The following is an 11,730-nucleotide window of genomic DNA, read 5'->3' as shown; positions in this document are numbered from 1 at the left end:
GTCGCTGTCCCACTTTCTGCGGGCAGTTCCCCCTCCCGGCCCCCCCGCGGGCCAGCGCTGACATTTGGGGCCGACCCCTGCCCTTTGCAGGGCCACCCCGATACCCGAGCCGCCGCGGGGGCGTGGCCCCGGGTCGGGGGGCGTGGCCTCGGCGAAAGGGGGCGTGGCCTCGGCGAAAGGGGGCGTGGCCTCGGCGAAGGGGGGCGGGGCCGCGTCCCGGACTACATTTCCCGTGGTGCCCCGCGGCGGGGATGCCGGGGTCCCCCCGTGACGCGGGGGCGGGGCGGGGCGGGTGCGGCGGTCCCGGTGCGGCGCCGCCATGGCGGGGGTGTTCGACATCGACCTGGAGACCGAGGAGGGCAGCGACGGGGAGGAGCCCGAGCTGGGCGCCGTGAGCCGGGCCGGGGGCTGTCGGGAGAACCGGGAACCGGGACGGGGGCGTCTGGGAGCGGAGGGGCCGGGGCCGGTTGGGCGCGGGGCACCGGGACGGGGGCACCGGGACTGGCGGGGGGACAGGGGAGCGGGGACGGGGCTGTGGACGGGGGAACCGCACCGGGAATGGGAGCGGCGGTACCGGGACTGGCGGGGGACGGCAGAGGCGGCGGGGGGAGGACAGCGGGGACCGGGACCCGGTGGGGCTGCGGACGGGCTGGGGACGGGGGCACCGGGACGGGCTGGGGACGGGGCTGAGCACCGGGACAGAGCCGGGCTGGGGCGGGGCGGGGAGGTGCACCGGGGGCCGTCAGCGCTGGGGATGAGGGGCGGGGGGACGGACGGACGGAGCGGGGGACGGACGGGCAGCGGGAGGGGGACCCCCGCCCTGGGCGGGCACCGACGCGGCGTCCCCCCGCAGGAGATGGAGCTGGAGCCCCGGGGGAACGGCCTGGAGTAAGTGCGGGATGCCGGGGGGGGCGCCGGGGGCCCCGTCCCCGCTCACCGCCCGTCCCCGCAGGCCCGTGGGGCACTACGAGGAGATCGAGATCTCCGAGAGCAGCGTCAACAACGGCCCCGAGCACATCGGCCCCCACTGCTTCGAGCTGCTCCGCGTCCTGGGCAAGGGCGGCTACGGCAAGGTGGGGGGGGGCTGCCCCCCGGCAGCCAGCGCGGGGCCCCCGGGGCTCGGGGGGGGGCTGCTCCCGAGCTGCCTCCCCACCTCCACCACCGCTCCCCAGGTCTTCCAGGTCCGCAAAGTGCAGGGCACCAACACGGGGAAGATCTTCGCCATGAAGGTCCTGAAGAAGGTAGCGCGGCCCCCAGCGTGCCCCCGCCGCCAGCACGGGCCCCCCCTCACCGCCCCCTTCCTCCTCCTCCCGCCCCCCCCAGGCCAAGATCGCCTGCAACGCCAAAGACACGGCGCACACGCGGGCCGAGCGGAACATCCTGGAGGCCGTCAAGCACCCCTTCATCGTGGACCTCATCTACGCCTTCCAGACGGGCGGCAAACTCTACCTCATCCTGGAGTGCCTCAGCGGTGCGGGCGGCGCGGCGCTGGGCCGGGGGGGGGGCACGGGATGGGACAGAGCCCGGTGAAGGCTCAGGGCCACCCCGGGGCTGTGCCTTGCAGGCGGGGAGCTCTTCATGCAGCTGGAGCGCGAGGGCATCTTCCTGGAGGACACCGCCTGGTAGGGACGGCTGACTCTGGTGTATCGCGTCCTGCCCCCCAGGGTGAAGGGGTGCGGGGGGGCCCCCGGTGCCGCTCGCCCACACCCCCCCCCGCCGCAGCTTCTACCTTAGCGAGATCACGCTGGCGCTGGGCCACCTGCACTCCAACGGCATCATCTACCGTGACCTCAAGCCGGAGAACATCATGCTCAACAGCCAGGGTGGGCAGGGGTCAGGGGGGGCTGGGGGGGGCAGCGTGTTGGGGACTGACTCCACCCCCCCACCCCCCCCTCCAAGGGCACATCAAGCTGACGGACTTTGGGCTGTGCAAGGAGTCCATCCATGACGGGGCCGTCACCCACACCTTCTGCGGCACCATCGAGTACATGTGAGCCTAATGGGATGGGGGGGGGAGGGCGGAAAGGGGTTGGGAGGGCCCAGTGCTCAGGGTGCCCCCCCCCACACCCCCCCCAGGGCCCCCGAGATCCTGGTGCGCAGCGGGCACAACCGGGCGGTGGACTGGTGGAGCCTGGGCGCCCTGATGTACGACATGCTCACTGGATCGGCAAGTTGGCCTCCTGCTCAGGGACTGGGGGGGGGTAGGGGGACAGTCCCGGGGGGGGGCCCCCTTCATCGCTGCCACCCCCTCCCCTTGCAGCCCCCTTTCACGGCCGAGAACCGCAAGAAAACCATCGACAAGATCCTGAAGGGGAAGCTCGTGCTGCCGCCCTACCTGACACCCGACGCCCGTGACCTGCTCAAAAAGGTGCCTGAGCCCCCCCCCCCCAGCCCCCAGTACCCCCTGCTTGGGAGGGGGGCAGCACTGGAACACCCCCCTTGGGGGGAGCACTGGAACACCCCCTTGCCCCTTCTCTTCCAGTTCCTCAAGAGGAACCCCAGCCAGCGGGTCGGGGGGGGCCCAGGCGATGCAGCTGACGTGCAGGTAGGAGTGGGGCAGGGGGGAGGTGTCACCAGTGATGCCCCCCCCCCCCCCCCCGTGACTCCCCCCCTTCCCACTCCTCCTGCAGAAGCAGCCCTTTTTCCGCCACATCAACTGGGACGACCTGCTGGCCCGCAGGCTGGACCCGCCCTTCAAACCCTGCCTGGTACTGGGGGGGGGGGGGAGGGTTGGGGGGGGCAGCTCCGTCTCCTCTTTGTGGGGGGGCCGTCAAGAGCAGCCGCATCCCCGCAGCAGTCGGAGGAAGACGTCAGCCAGTTCGACACCCGCTTCACCCGCCAGACGCCCGTGGACAGCCCAGACGACGCAGCCATCAGCGAGAGCGCCAACCAGGCCTTCCTGGTACCGGGGGGGGGCACTGGGGGGGGTGGGGTGGGGGTTCCTGACCTGCCCCCCCTGACGTGCCCCCTCCCCACGCAGGGCTTCACCTACGTGGCCCCCTCAGTGCTGGAGAGCATCAAGGAGGGGTTCTCCTTCCAGCCCAAGGTGCGCTCCCCCCGGCGCCTCAACAGCAGCCCCCGCACCCCTGTCAGGTACTGGTGCTGGGGGGGGGAGGCACTGGGGAGGAGGGGGTGCAGCGTGCCCCCCCCCTCACCACCTACCCCCCCCCACAGCCCCGTGAAGTTCTCCCCCTTCGAGCCCTTCAAGCCGGGGGCAGCGGCGGCAGCAGAGCCCATGGAGCTGGGGCCCAGCCTGCCCCCCCCGCCTGAGAGCACGGCCCCCCTGCCCATCAAGACCGCCGTGGGCACCAAGAAGGCGAAGGGGGGGCGGGGGCGGGTGCCCAGGTAGGGAGGGCGGTGGGGGGGGGGGGACACCCACAGGGGGACGCGCCACCGGATGAGGAGGGGCCCCGTGTGGTGCCGGGGCGGGGGGGGGGCCCGTCCAGGTGCTGGCCGCGGGGCGAGGGGGGGCCCTGCGGAGCTGCTGGTGCTGGCATGGCGGGGGGACGCCGGCACCGCCCCCCGCCCCCATGCTGCTTCTGCGGGGGGGGGGTCCGGGCCGTGGGGCTGTGCCCCCGGTGGTGGGGCGAGTGCCAATTAAAGCATTGATCAGGCCTGGCTGCCCTCTGCTTGGGGGGCTGGGGGGGCGCCCCTTCTATCTGCATAGCCACGCCCCCTCTGTCTAGCCACGCCCCCTTTCATTGCCACACCCCCCCAGGCTCCGCCCCTTTTCACCACCTCCCAGCTCTGGGCCATGTGCTGCCCCCCTTTGCCCCTCCCCTTCCCCAGGCCACGCCCCCACTAGGCTCCTCCCATCGCCCCTTTGCCCCGCCCCCAGCTCCACCCCCTACGCCAAACCACGCCCCCAGGAGTGGCAACGTCTCTTTATTGGTCAGCGGCAGGCCCGCACAGCCAATTGCGTGGCTCTGCCAGGGCTTGGGGCGGGCGTGCTTGTGGGTGGGCGCGGTGACGTCAGAGGGCGGTGACGTCAGAGGGCGGTGACGTCAGAGGGCGGTGACGTCAGAGGGCGGTGACGTCAGAGGGCGGTGACGTGAGGCCGTGCGTCCCCCCAGGTGGCCGTCCCCGAGAAGGCGTGCATGTCGCTGAGCAGCGCCTCGGCACTGCCGCCCAGCGCCTGCGGCACGCCCGGGGGGCTCTGCTCAGCCTCCAGCGGGGCCGCGGCTGCCTCCTCCTCCTCCTCCTCCTCCTCATCGTCATCCTTCTCCTCCTCCTTCTCCTCCTCGTCCTCCACCTCCTCGTCCTCCTGCCGCTGGTGCTGGGCCCACGGCATCAGCTCTTCCTCCTCGTCCGGCGGGGCCGTGTCCTCGTCCCTGTCCCCGGGGGCTTCGGCGGGGCCCTCCCGTCCCTGCAGCTGGTGCCAGCGGCTCCGCAGCAGCGCCAGGGCCCGGCGGCCCATGGGCCGGGGGTGGTAGCGGCCGGCCGAGAGGTGGCAGAGGTGGCGCCAGGCCAGGGCCAGCCCCACGGCCAGGCACAGCAGCAGCCCCAGCAGGGCCCCTACCACCCGGTCGCTGCGGCTCCCCACCGGCTCCCCCGCTGCCGCCAGCCCTGCCAGCACCAGCAGCAGCGGCGGGGCCGGCGGGCACCGCGCTCCAGCCTGCAGGGACAGGGCAGGGGTCAGCACCGAGGGGGAACGCGGGGCAGGGCCATGCAGAAGGGCAGGGGCTGGTGCCGGGGCAGGTGCCCCGTGACGGGAAGCTGCGGTCGGCAGCAGCTGCAGCACCTGCAGCAGCAGGCCGGGCTGCCCCCGCAGCAGCCCCAGACAGCCCCGGCAGCCCCAGTCTGCTCCCGGCAGCCCCCATCCCTGTAGCATAACCACCCCCAGCACCTGCCCCATGCCCCCCCCGCCTGGCGCCCCCAACCTCTACCTCCCCCCCCCCCCCCCCAAGTCTACCCCTCAAGCCCTGGAACCGCAGCACAGCCCAGCCCTGTTGTCACCCATCCCACAGAGCTGACTGCCCCTCCCAGGCATGGGAAAAGGGGGCTACCCCAGGGCCCCATCACTACTGTGTCGTCTCCCCCCTGCCCCCCCCCCCCCCCCCCCTTCAGGACAACACAGACTGAATTGGAACAAAGCGTGGACCGCTCCCCACCCAAATTTAACCAAGGGAGCAGGCAGGAGTTGATGCTTGTGGCTGGGGACTTGGGGGGGGGGGGGGGGGGGGGGTGTGTGCATAAACCCCTCCCCACCCCCCCCAGTTCACTCCCAGTCTGCTCCATGCCCACCCCCCCGTGTTTTTTTGGGCGCTCACCATCGCTGGGTGCTGCTGGAGCGGGTGCTGGTGCCGCAGGCGCAAGCAGTGCTGGGGGGAGCCCCCCCTTGCTTCCTGCCCCCCCCCCCCCCCCGGCAGCAGCGGATGTATCGATGCGGGGGGAGGCGGGTGCTGTCCCCATCCCCCCCCGCCTACCCGAAATGGAAAGGGCCCCGGAAACCCAAGGTGGCGCATGAGGCATGGGGGTGCGCTGCCTGTCACCCGTGCCCCAGCGAGGCTCTGGGGGCTCTAGTGTTGTGTCCCCCCCCCCCCCAACAGTCCTTGGGCCACCAACCCCCCCCAGTGCCCTGATCTCTGGGGGCTCTGACACCCCCTCCCTTCCTGCCCCCGCAGCTTGAGCTGCTCCTGCTCTGTCCCCACTCCGTGCCTGAGCTTGTGCTAAAAACCACTGCACCTTGCACCCCGCCCGTGCTACCCGTATAGGGATGGGGTCATGTCACAGCCTGGGGGAGCTCCAGCGCACCCCAGCCCCACTCCTCCCCCCTGACAAACCCACGGTGAAACCCCCATAACCCTCACGGTGCCCCCCGCCCCAGGGCCCCTCTGCCCCAGCACTTAGCCTCACGCAGCACCTTTCTTATAAAGACATTTATTTGGAGTGAAAATATAGATTTTGACCCTGCCCTGTAGGGAGAACAAAGGGGGAGGGGGAGAGCCCCATGATATAGGGGGGGGGATGATCCCGTGGTCACGGGGCACATGCTGTAACCCCACTGGAAGAGGGGAAGACCCCACCCCACCCTGGGGACATGGGAGAGTTGGGAGGGGTGCAGGGCTTAGTATTTGATCCCAGAGACCCCCCCCTGGCCCTCGGGGGCAGCTGTGGGGGGGGGGGGTAGTGGTCCACAATCCAGGGGGGCAGCACCCAGTAAGGCAGTGGGGTCAGGGAGGGGAGCGGCCGGACGTACAAAACGAGGGAAGGATGGACGGACAGCCCCAGGGTGAGGGGCGTGAGGTCTCGGTGGGGGGACCCTGGGGCAGCGGTGTGGTCCCTGGCTTTGTGCGGGGAGGAGGGGGACAAGGGGGGCAGCCCCGGCCGCGTGCCCCGGGCCGGGGGAGCCCTAGACGTGCCCGTTCTCCAGGCGGCTGAGCTGCTCCTCCAGGCGGGTGATGCGCTGGCCTTGCTCCGCCACCAGCGCGCGCAGCGCCGCCACCTCCTGCAGCACCTCGTCCAGCCGCCCGCCCGCCTGCGCACACCCCGGGTCACCTGCCGCGCCCTGCGAGGCCCCGCCCCCACCCACAAGGCCACACCCCCTCCCCAGATGCCCCGCCCCCTTCCCCGAGGCCCCGCCCCTCCCCCAGAGGCCCCGCTCCCTTCCCCAGAGGCCCCGCCCCCTCCCCCAGAGGCCCCGCCCCCTCCCCCAGAGGCCCCGCCCCCTCCCCCAGAGGCCCCGCCCCCTCCCCCAGAGGCCCCGCCCCCTCACTCACCGGGGGCGCGGGGGCGCCGGTGCCCAGTGCCGGGGGCGCGCTGAGGCGTGCGGAGGCGGCGGGGGCCGCGGGGGGCGGCGCGGCGGGGCTGGGTGCGGCGGGGCTGGGTGCGGCGGGGCGGGCGTCGTGCAGCAGGGCGCGGCGGCTCACCTTGAGGTCCCGCTGCTTGCTGGGGACGTAGGCCTGGCGCAGGGACACCAGCACCGGCCCCGCCGTCTGCCCCGCCACCCACTCCTCCGCCTCCATCGCCGGGTCGGGGCCCGCCGTGTCGGGGTACAGGTCGTCCTGGAAGAGGTCCGACTGCCCCCCCCCCCCATCACCACCGCGTCACCCATGGGGACACTCCGCACAGCCGCCGCGCCCTGGCCAGGGACCCTCGGCCAGCCACCCTGCGGTAGCCGGGACCCCCCACCCAGTTCACCCGTGGACCCCCCCCCCCAGCTTCACCCAGGGACCCGATGGGTGCCCCCCCGCCGCTCCCCGCTCACCTTCCTTGGCACTGTCATGATGATGGGCTCACACTTGCGCTCGTGCAGCTTGTAGAACCTGCGGAGGGTGACAGAGTGTTACTGGGGGGTGCAGGGGGAAGAGGGGGTCACCCCTCACCCCTGCCCCCCCCCATCCCCACCTGGCGATCTCGCACTTGCTGACATCCAGCCCGCGCTTGGGCATCCAGCCCATGCCGCGCTGCGGCTCCTTGCTGGTGAAGGTGTTGAGGAAGTGGATGTAGGGCGGCTCCTCCGTGATCTCGAAGTACCGGATGCTCGAGTCACCCTGCAGGCACCGCGTTAGAAGGGGACAGGTGGGGATGGGGCGCAGGGGGGGGGGAGGCAGCGGGGCCGCACCTTGCCGCAGACATAAACCACGTTGGTGTCCGGGTCGTAGAAGGGCAGCAGGGCCCCGTTGCTGGAGTCCAGCTCCTGCAGCCCCATGGGCTCCTCCAGGTTCTCCTGTGGGGCAGCGCGTCAGCCCGGTGCCACACCGCACCCCGGCCCCCCCGGGGCCAACCCCGGCGGCTCCTCACCGTGTCCCACAGCGCCAGCTGCCGCTCGCTCATGCGGCTGAAGCCGGTGGTGAAGATCTTGCCGTCGGCCAGGAAGATGGCACGCATGGGCCGCGCACCCTCGTGCGCCCGCTCCTTCTCCTGCAGGGAGCGCGTGGGACAAGGTCAGCGCCCGGGGACGAGGTGGGGGCGCAGCACAAGGGCACCCCGGTGGGGAGCAGGGCCACAGGGAGGGATAAGAAGCACCCGGGGGACACGGGGATGATGCCACCCCGGAGCCGTGCTCACCGCCACCACGGTGCCACGGCGGGGATCGATGACGCGCACGCTCTTGTCCTTGCAGGCGGTGCAGAAGCGGGAGCCGTCGCGGCTCCAGCTGACGCTGTAGATGAGGTCGGGGTGCAGCCCCTCCAGGCGGTACAGCTCCTCCGCTGTCCCCACGTTCCAGATCAGCACCACGTTGTCACAGCCTGCAGCGGGGAGGGAGGCAGAGGCACAGCTTGGCCAGACCCCCCCCAGCCCCAGCTGCCCCCCCCCGCCCCCCCCCCCCCCTCCAGCTCCCTACCTGCGCTGAGCAGGACGTTGCGGGCAGTGGGGTGCCAGCTGATGATGCCCACACGCTTCGAGTGCCCCTCCAGTACCACCACCGGCTCCGTCAGCGGCTGGCTAAGCCCCCCCTCGGGGACCTGCCACACCTGCGGGATTGGGGCAGCGGGCAGGGGGTGTGGGTGAGAGCCCCCTTTGTACCCCTCTCCAGCCCCCCCCCGGTTTCCCATCTGCCCCTCACCATGACGGTGCAGTCCTCGGAGCCGCTGGCGATGACGTGGTCGTTGTGGGGGCACCACTCGATGTCTAGCACGGGGCCCGTGTGCCCGCACACCGTGGGGTAGGACTTGTCGATGCGCCCGGTCTGGGAGCACGGGGACAGCGGGGTGGGGGGGGTCACCCGACCCTGTCCGTCCATCTATCCGCCCGTCCGCCCCCCGGAGCCTCCCGCCCGCTTCCCACCTTGTGCAGGGGCAGCACCAGGAAGGCGCCGCCGCCGCTGGCCTCCACGATGATGGCCACGAAGGAGGGGTTGACGGCGCAGAAGGTGCTGTCCCAGGTGACGCGGGACACGCGGATGTCATCGTAGCACTGCTCCGTCTTCACCGGCTGCCCGAAAACGTGCCGGAATTTGCTCTGCCGCACCACCTTGCGAAACGACATGGCTGGGGCGCACCCCGGGATGGGGTCAGGCTGGGAGGCGGGGGGGGGGGGCACAGCGACCCCAAAACACAGGGCAGCCGCGGCCTCTCCCCGCAGGGCCCGGTGGCCCCCGGTAAGCCCCGGGGACTGGCAGCGGCACCGGGGGCGGGGGGGTGGCGGGGAGCGCTGAGCCCCGTTCCCTGCCCCGGGTAAAGGGCGGCCCCGTCCCTCCCTGCAGGAGCGGGAAACCAGCGCTGGGCAAACAAACCCCACCCTGCCGGGACGGGGTCACCCGTGGGGACGGGGACGTGCCCGGTGGGACGGGACCGCCCTGCCCGGGATGGGGGCGGGGGGGGACGGGGGTCACCGCCGCGGGGACGGGGCCGCGGGTGGGGACGGGGACGGGGTCGGCCCGGCCGGGACAGGGCCGGGTCCCGGGGTGGGGGGGGGCAGCGGGGGGCGGCCCCGTCGGGGCCAAGGGGGCAAAGGGACGGGACGGAGACCGGGACCGGGACCGGGGACACGGATGGGGCCGGGAGGGGACACGGAGGGGGTCCCAGGAGCCGCCCGCGCCCCGCGGGGCCGCCCCGCACTCACCGGCGGCCGGGCCGGGCCGGCGGTGCCGGTGCCGGTGCCGGGCGCGGGGCTGGCGGCGGAGCCGGGACCGGGGCGGGGGGGGTGGGGGGTGGGGGGGCAGGAAGTGAGCGGCCCCGCCCCGCGCCTGCGCACTGCGGCACCGGGCGGCGGGGGGGAGGGGAGCGAGGGGGCGGGGCCACGAGGAGGGGGCGGGGCTGTGGGGGCTGGGAGGGGCGGGGTCAGGGCGGGGGCGGGGTCAGGGCGGGGTCAGGGCGGGGCGGGGGGCGCTGCCGGTGGGGTCCCCGCCGGAGATCGGGACGGGGGCACCGGGACGGCGGCAGCCGGTGGCAGCGGGACCGCGGTGTCCGGCGGCACCGGGGCAGCGGCCTCCGGCTGCAAAGGAGCGGCGGAGCCCGGTGGCACGGGGACCGGGGCGGCGGGCGGCACGGGGGCGGCGGTGCCCAGCGGCACGCCGGCGGCGGTGGCCGGTGGCACCGGGGCGGCGGTGCCGGACGCCATGCGGGCGAGGCGGTGGCAGGCGCCGGTGGCCAGCAGCAGGTAGAGGCAGGGGTTGAGGCAGCTGCCCACGTTGAAGGCCAGCCCCACGAAGTAGGTGAGGCTGGCGAAGTGCTCGGGGAACGCGTGGCTCAGCAGCTGGGCCAGCTGGAAGGGCAGGTGGATCGCCAGGTAGCCGCTCAGCGTGGCCGCCACCAGGCGCTGGAAGCGGGCCGGCAGGCGCCCGCCACGCTGCCGCCGCCTCCGCGCCGCCGCCACGGCCAGCGCGGCCCCGTTGCACAGCAGCAGGATGCCGGTGGGCAGCAGCAGCCCCTCCACGGCCACCTCCAGCCAGCCCAGGAGCTGCTGCCAGCGGCCCCACTCCCGCCGGCACACCACCAGCCCCTGCGGCACCTTCGAGGCCTGCGCCAGCGCCGTGCCGGGCGCGCTGCAGCAGCCCGCCGCCAGCCACGCGGCCGCGCACAGCCCCGCCGGCCAGCACGCCGGGCGCCGGCAGCGGTACCAGAGCGGGGCCAGCAGCAGCAGGCAGCGGTCCAGGCTGATGGCGGCCAGCAGGAAGAGCCCGCTGTAGTAGGCCAGGTCGATCAGGAAGCGGTGCAGGCGGCACAGCGGCGTGCCCAGGGGCCAGTGGTAGCCGCGCGCCGCCGTCCAGATCTGCAGGGTGGAGTTGGCGAGGAAGAGGAAGTCGGAGGCGGCCACGCTGAAGATGAAGGTGGCGAGGCCGCGGCAGCGTAGCCGCCAGCCTGTCAGCCAGAGGACGAAGGCGTTGGCGGGCAGTCCCAGCACAGCACAGACCAGCATCAGCTGCCTGTCCCACCCCAGGGCGTACGGGGGCTGCGCAGATGAGGACGGTGACGTGGATGAGGATGGGGACAGGGACAGGGACGCCGTGGCGTTCTCCAGCTCCATCGGCCAAGCGCAGGGGGCAGTGGCTCCCAGGGCACCCTGTCGATGGCACCCACTGGCACGTCACTGTCTGCTGTGGCAGCATCTGCGATTCTCCCTCCGTCGCTGTACCCTCTCCCTTTGGATCCCCCCCGTTGCTCCCCATCCCATTGCCCCCTCCATGTCACCCCGTCCTCTTGCCCCTCGCCTTTGTGCCCCCCAGGTGTCCACCACCCTCATCTCCCCTGCCAGGGTCCTCCACCCACTGTCCCCTGGCTGTGCCCCACTCCACCCCACAACATCCCTGCAACGCTCCTGTGGTGCCCTGCACCCCACAAGTCCCTCAGGCACCGGACAAGTCTCCCCGGCCAGTAAATAGTGTAGGACCTACTGTAACAGCAGCGCAAGCACAGGCTCGGGCAGTGGATGTCGGGGTCTCCTGGGCTGCAGGGTGCCCTATATGCGGGTCTGGGTGGGAAGGGCGGCGGTCAGGGAGCTCCGCCCACCCTATCTGCTCCCCCCCGCCCCGGCAATGACCCCCCCAAAAAAACCTCAATTTCCCCCTGTGGGGGACAGGGAGCTGCTGCCAGGCAGGGCGGAAGCAGCCCCAGTATTGCTGCTGAGGATGGTTTGCCCATGGCCCCCCTGTGGTCACCCAGTCCCCGTGGGCTGGTTCCACCAGGACCCCCCCCCCCAACCCACAGCCACCCGGTGCCAGGCAGGGGGGCTTGGGGCACCTGGAAGCCCCGGGGCCGGGTTGTGTGGCCGCGCCGGCTGCTGCGTGCCAGGGCCGATGCTGCAGCATCCCCGTGATGGCATCTCCCTGCCGTGCGCTGGCTTCCT

The 11,730-nt window shown here is 72.9% G+C and overlaps 4 protein-coding genes across 6 annotated transcripts; 1 reads left to right on the top strand and 3 right to left on the bottom strand.

Annotated features, from left to right (window-relative positions):
- Positions 1 to 262: 262 nt before the first annotated feature.
- Positions 263 to 3,613, top strand: RPS6KB2 (ribosomal protein S6 kinase B2). Of its 2 annotated transcripts, none has more exons than XM_083837119.1 (15): positions 263 to 391; positions 854 to 888; positions 953 to 1,073; positions 1,173 to 1,241; positions 1,324 to 1,471; positions 1,565 to 1,622; positions 1,723 to 1,823; positions 1,900 to 1,990; positions 2,077 to 2,167; positions 2,261 to 2,368; positions 2,483 to 2,545; positions 2,631 to 2,708; positions 2,798 to 2,902; positions 2,981 to 3,093; positions 3,175 to 3,613. In XM_083837119.1, exons 1-15 carry the CDS (start codon positions 320 to 322, stop codon positions 3,347 to 3,349), a joined length of 1,428 nt encoding a protein of 475 aa, XP_083693245.1. In that variant the 5' UTR covers positions 263 to 319; the 3' UTR covers positions 3,350 to 3,613. The 2 variants fall into 2 exon arrangements, with proteins under 2 accessions (XP_083693245.1, XP_083693244.1); XM_083837118.1 differs by having other exon boundaries at positions 2,795 to 2,902.
- Positions 3,614 to 3,868: 255 nt separating this feature from the next.
- Positions 3,869 to 5,422, bottom strand: PTPRCAP (protein tyrosine phosphatase receptor type C associated protein). Its single transcript, XM_083837120.1, has 2 exons — positions 5,271 to 5,422; positions 3,869 to 4,615 (listed from the first exon to the last, which is right to left on the bottom strand). Exons 1-2 carry the CDS (start codon positions 5,271 to 5,273, stop codon positions 4,037 to 4,039), a joined length of 582 nt encoding a protein of 193 aa, XP_083693246.1. The 5' UTR covers positions 5,274 to 5,422; the 3' UTR covers positions 3,869 to 4,036.
- A 442-nt stretch (positions 5,423 to 5,864) lies between these two features.
- Positions 5,865 to 9,594, bottom strand: CORO1B (coronin 1B). The gene is made up of 11 exons (XM_083837117.1): positions 9,508 to 9,594; positions 8,731 to 8,933; positions 8,510 to 8,632; positions 8,288 to 8,417; positions 8,011 to 8,192; positions 7,744 to 7,863; positions 7,565 to 7,669; positions 7,348 to 7,493; positions 7,208 to 7,265; positions 6,720 to 7,019; positions 5,865 to 6,478 (listed from the first exon to the last, which is right to left on the bottom strand). Exons 2-11 carry the CDS (start codon positions 8,929 to 8,931, stop codon positions 6,353 to 6,355), a joined length of 1,491 nt encoding a protein of 496 aa, XP_083693243.1. The 5' UTR covers positions 8,932 to 8,933; positions 9,508 to 9,594; the 3' UTR covers positions 5,865 to 6,352.
- A 108-nt stretch (positions 9,595 to 9,702) lies between these two features.
- GPR152 (G protein-coupled receptor 152) lies at positions 9,703 to 11,692 on the bottom strand (the record flags this gene model as incomplete). Of its 2 annotated transcripts, XM_083838663.1 has the most annotated exons (2): positions 9,703 to 10,947; positions 11,279 to 11,692. In XM_083838663.1, the coding sequence occupies 2 exons, from the start codon at positions 11,690 to 11,692 to the stop codon at positions 9,754 to 9,756; spliced, it is 1,608 nt and encodes a 535-aa protein (XP_083694789.1). In that variant the 3' UTR covers positions 9,703 to 9,753. The 2 variants fall into 2 exon arrangements, with proteins under 2 accessions (XP_083694789.1, XP_083694790.1); XM_083838664.1 differs by lacking the exon at positions 11,279 to 11,692 and having other exon boundaries at positions 9,703 to 10,920.
- Between the last annotated feature and the right edge of the window lie 38 nt (positions 11,693 to 11,730).

The sequence above is a fragment of the Anser anser genome (assembly GCF_964211835.1).
Source record: "Anser anser genome assembly, chromosome: 5".
Taxonomy (NCBI): Eukaryota; Metazoa; Chordata; class Aves; order Anseriformes; family Anatidae; genus Anser; species Anser anser.
This window is presented reverse-complemented; position numbering and strand designations above follow the sequence as displayed.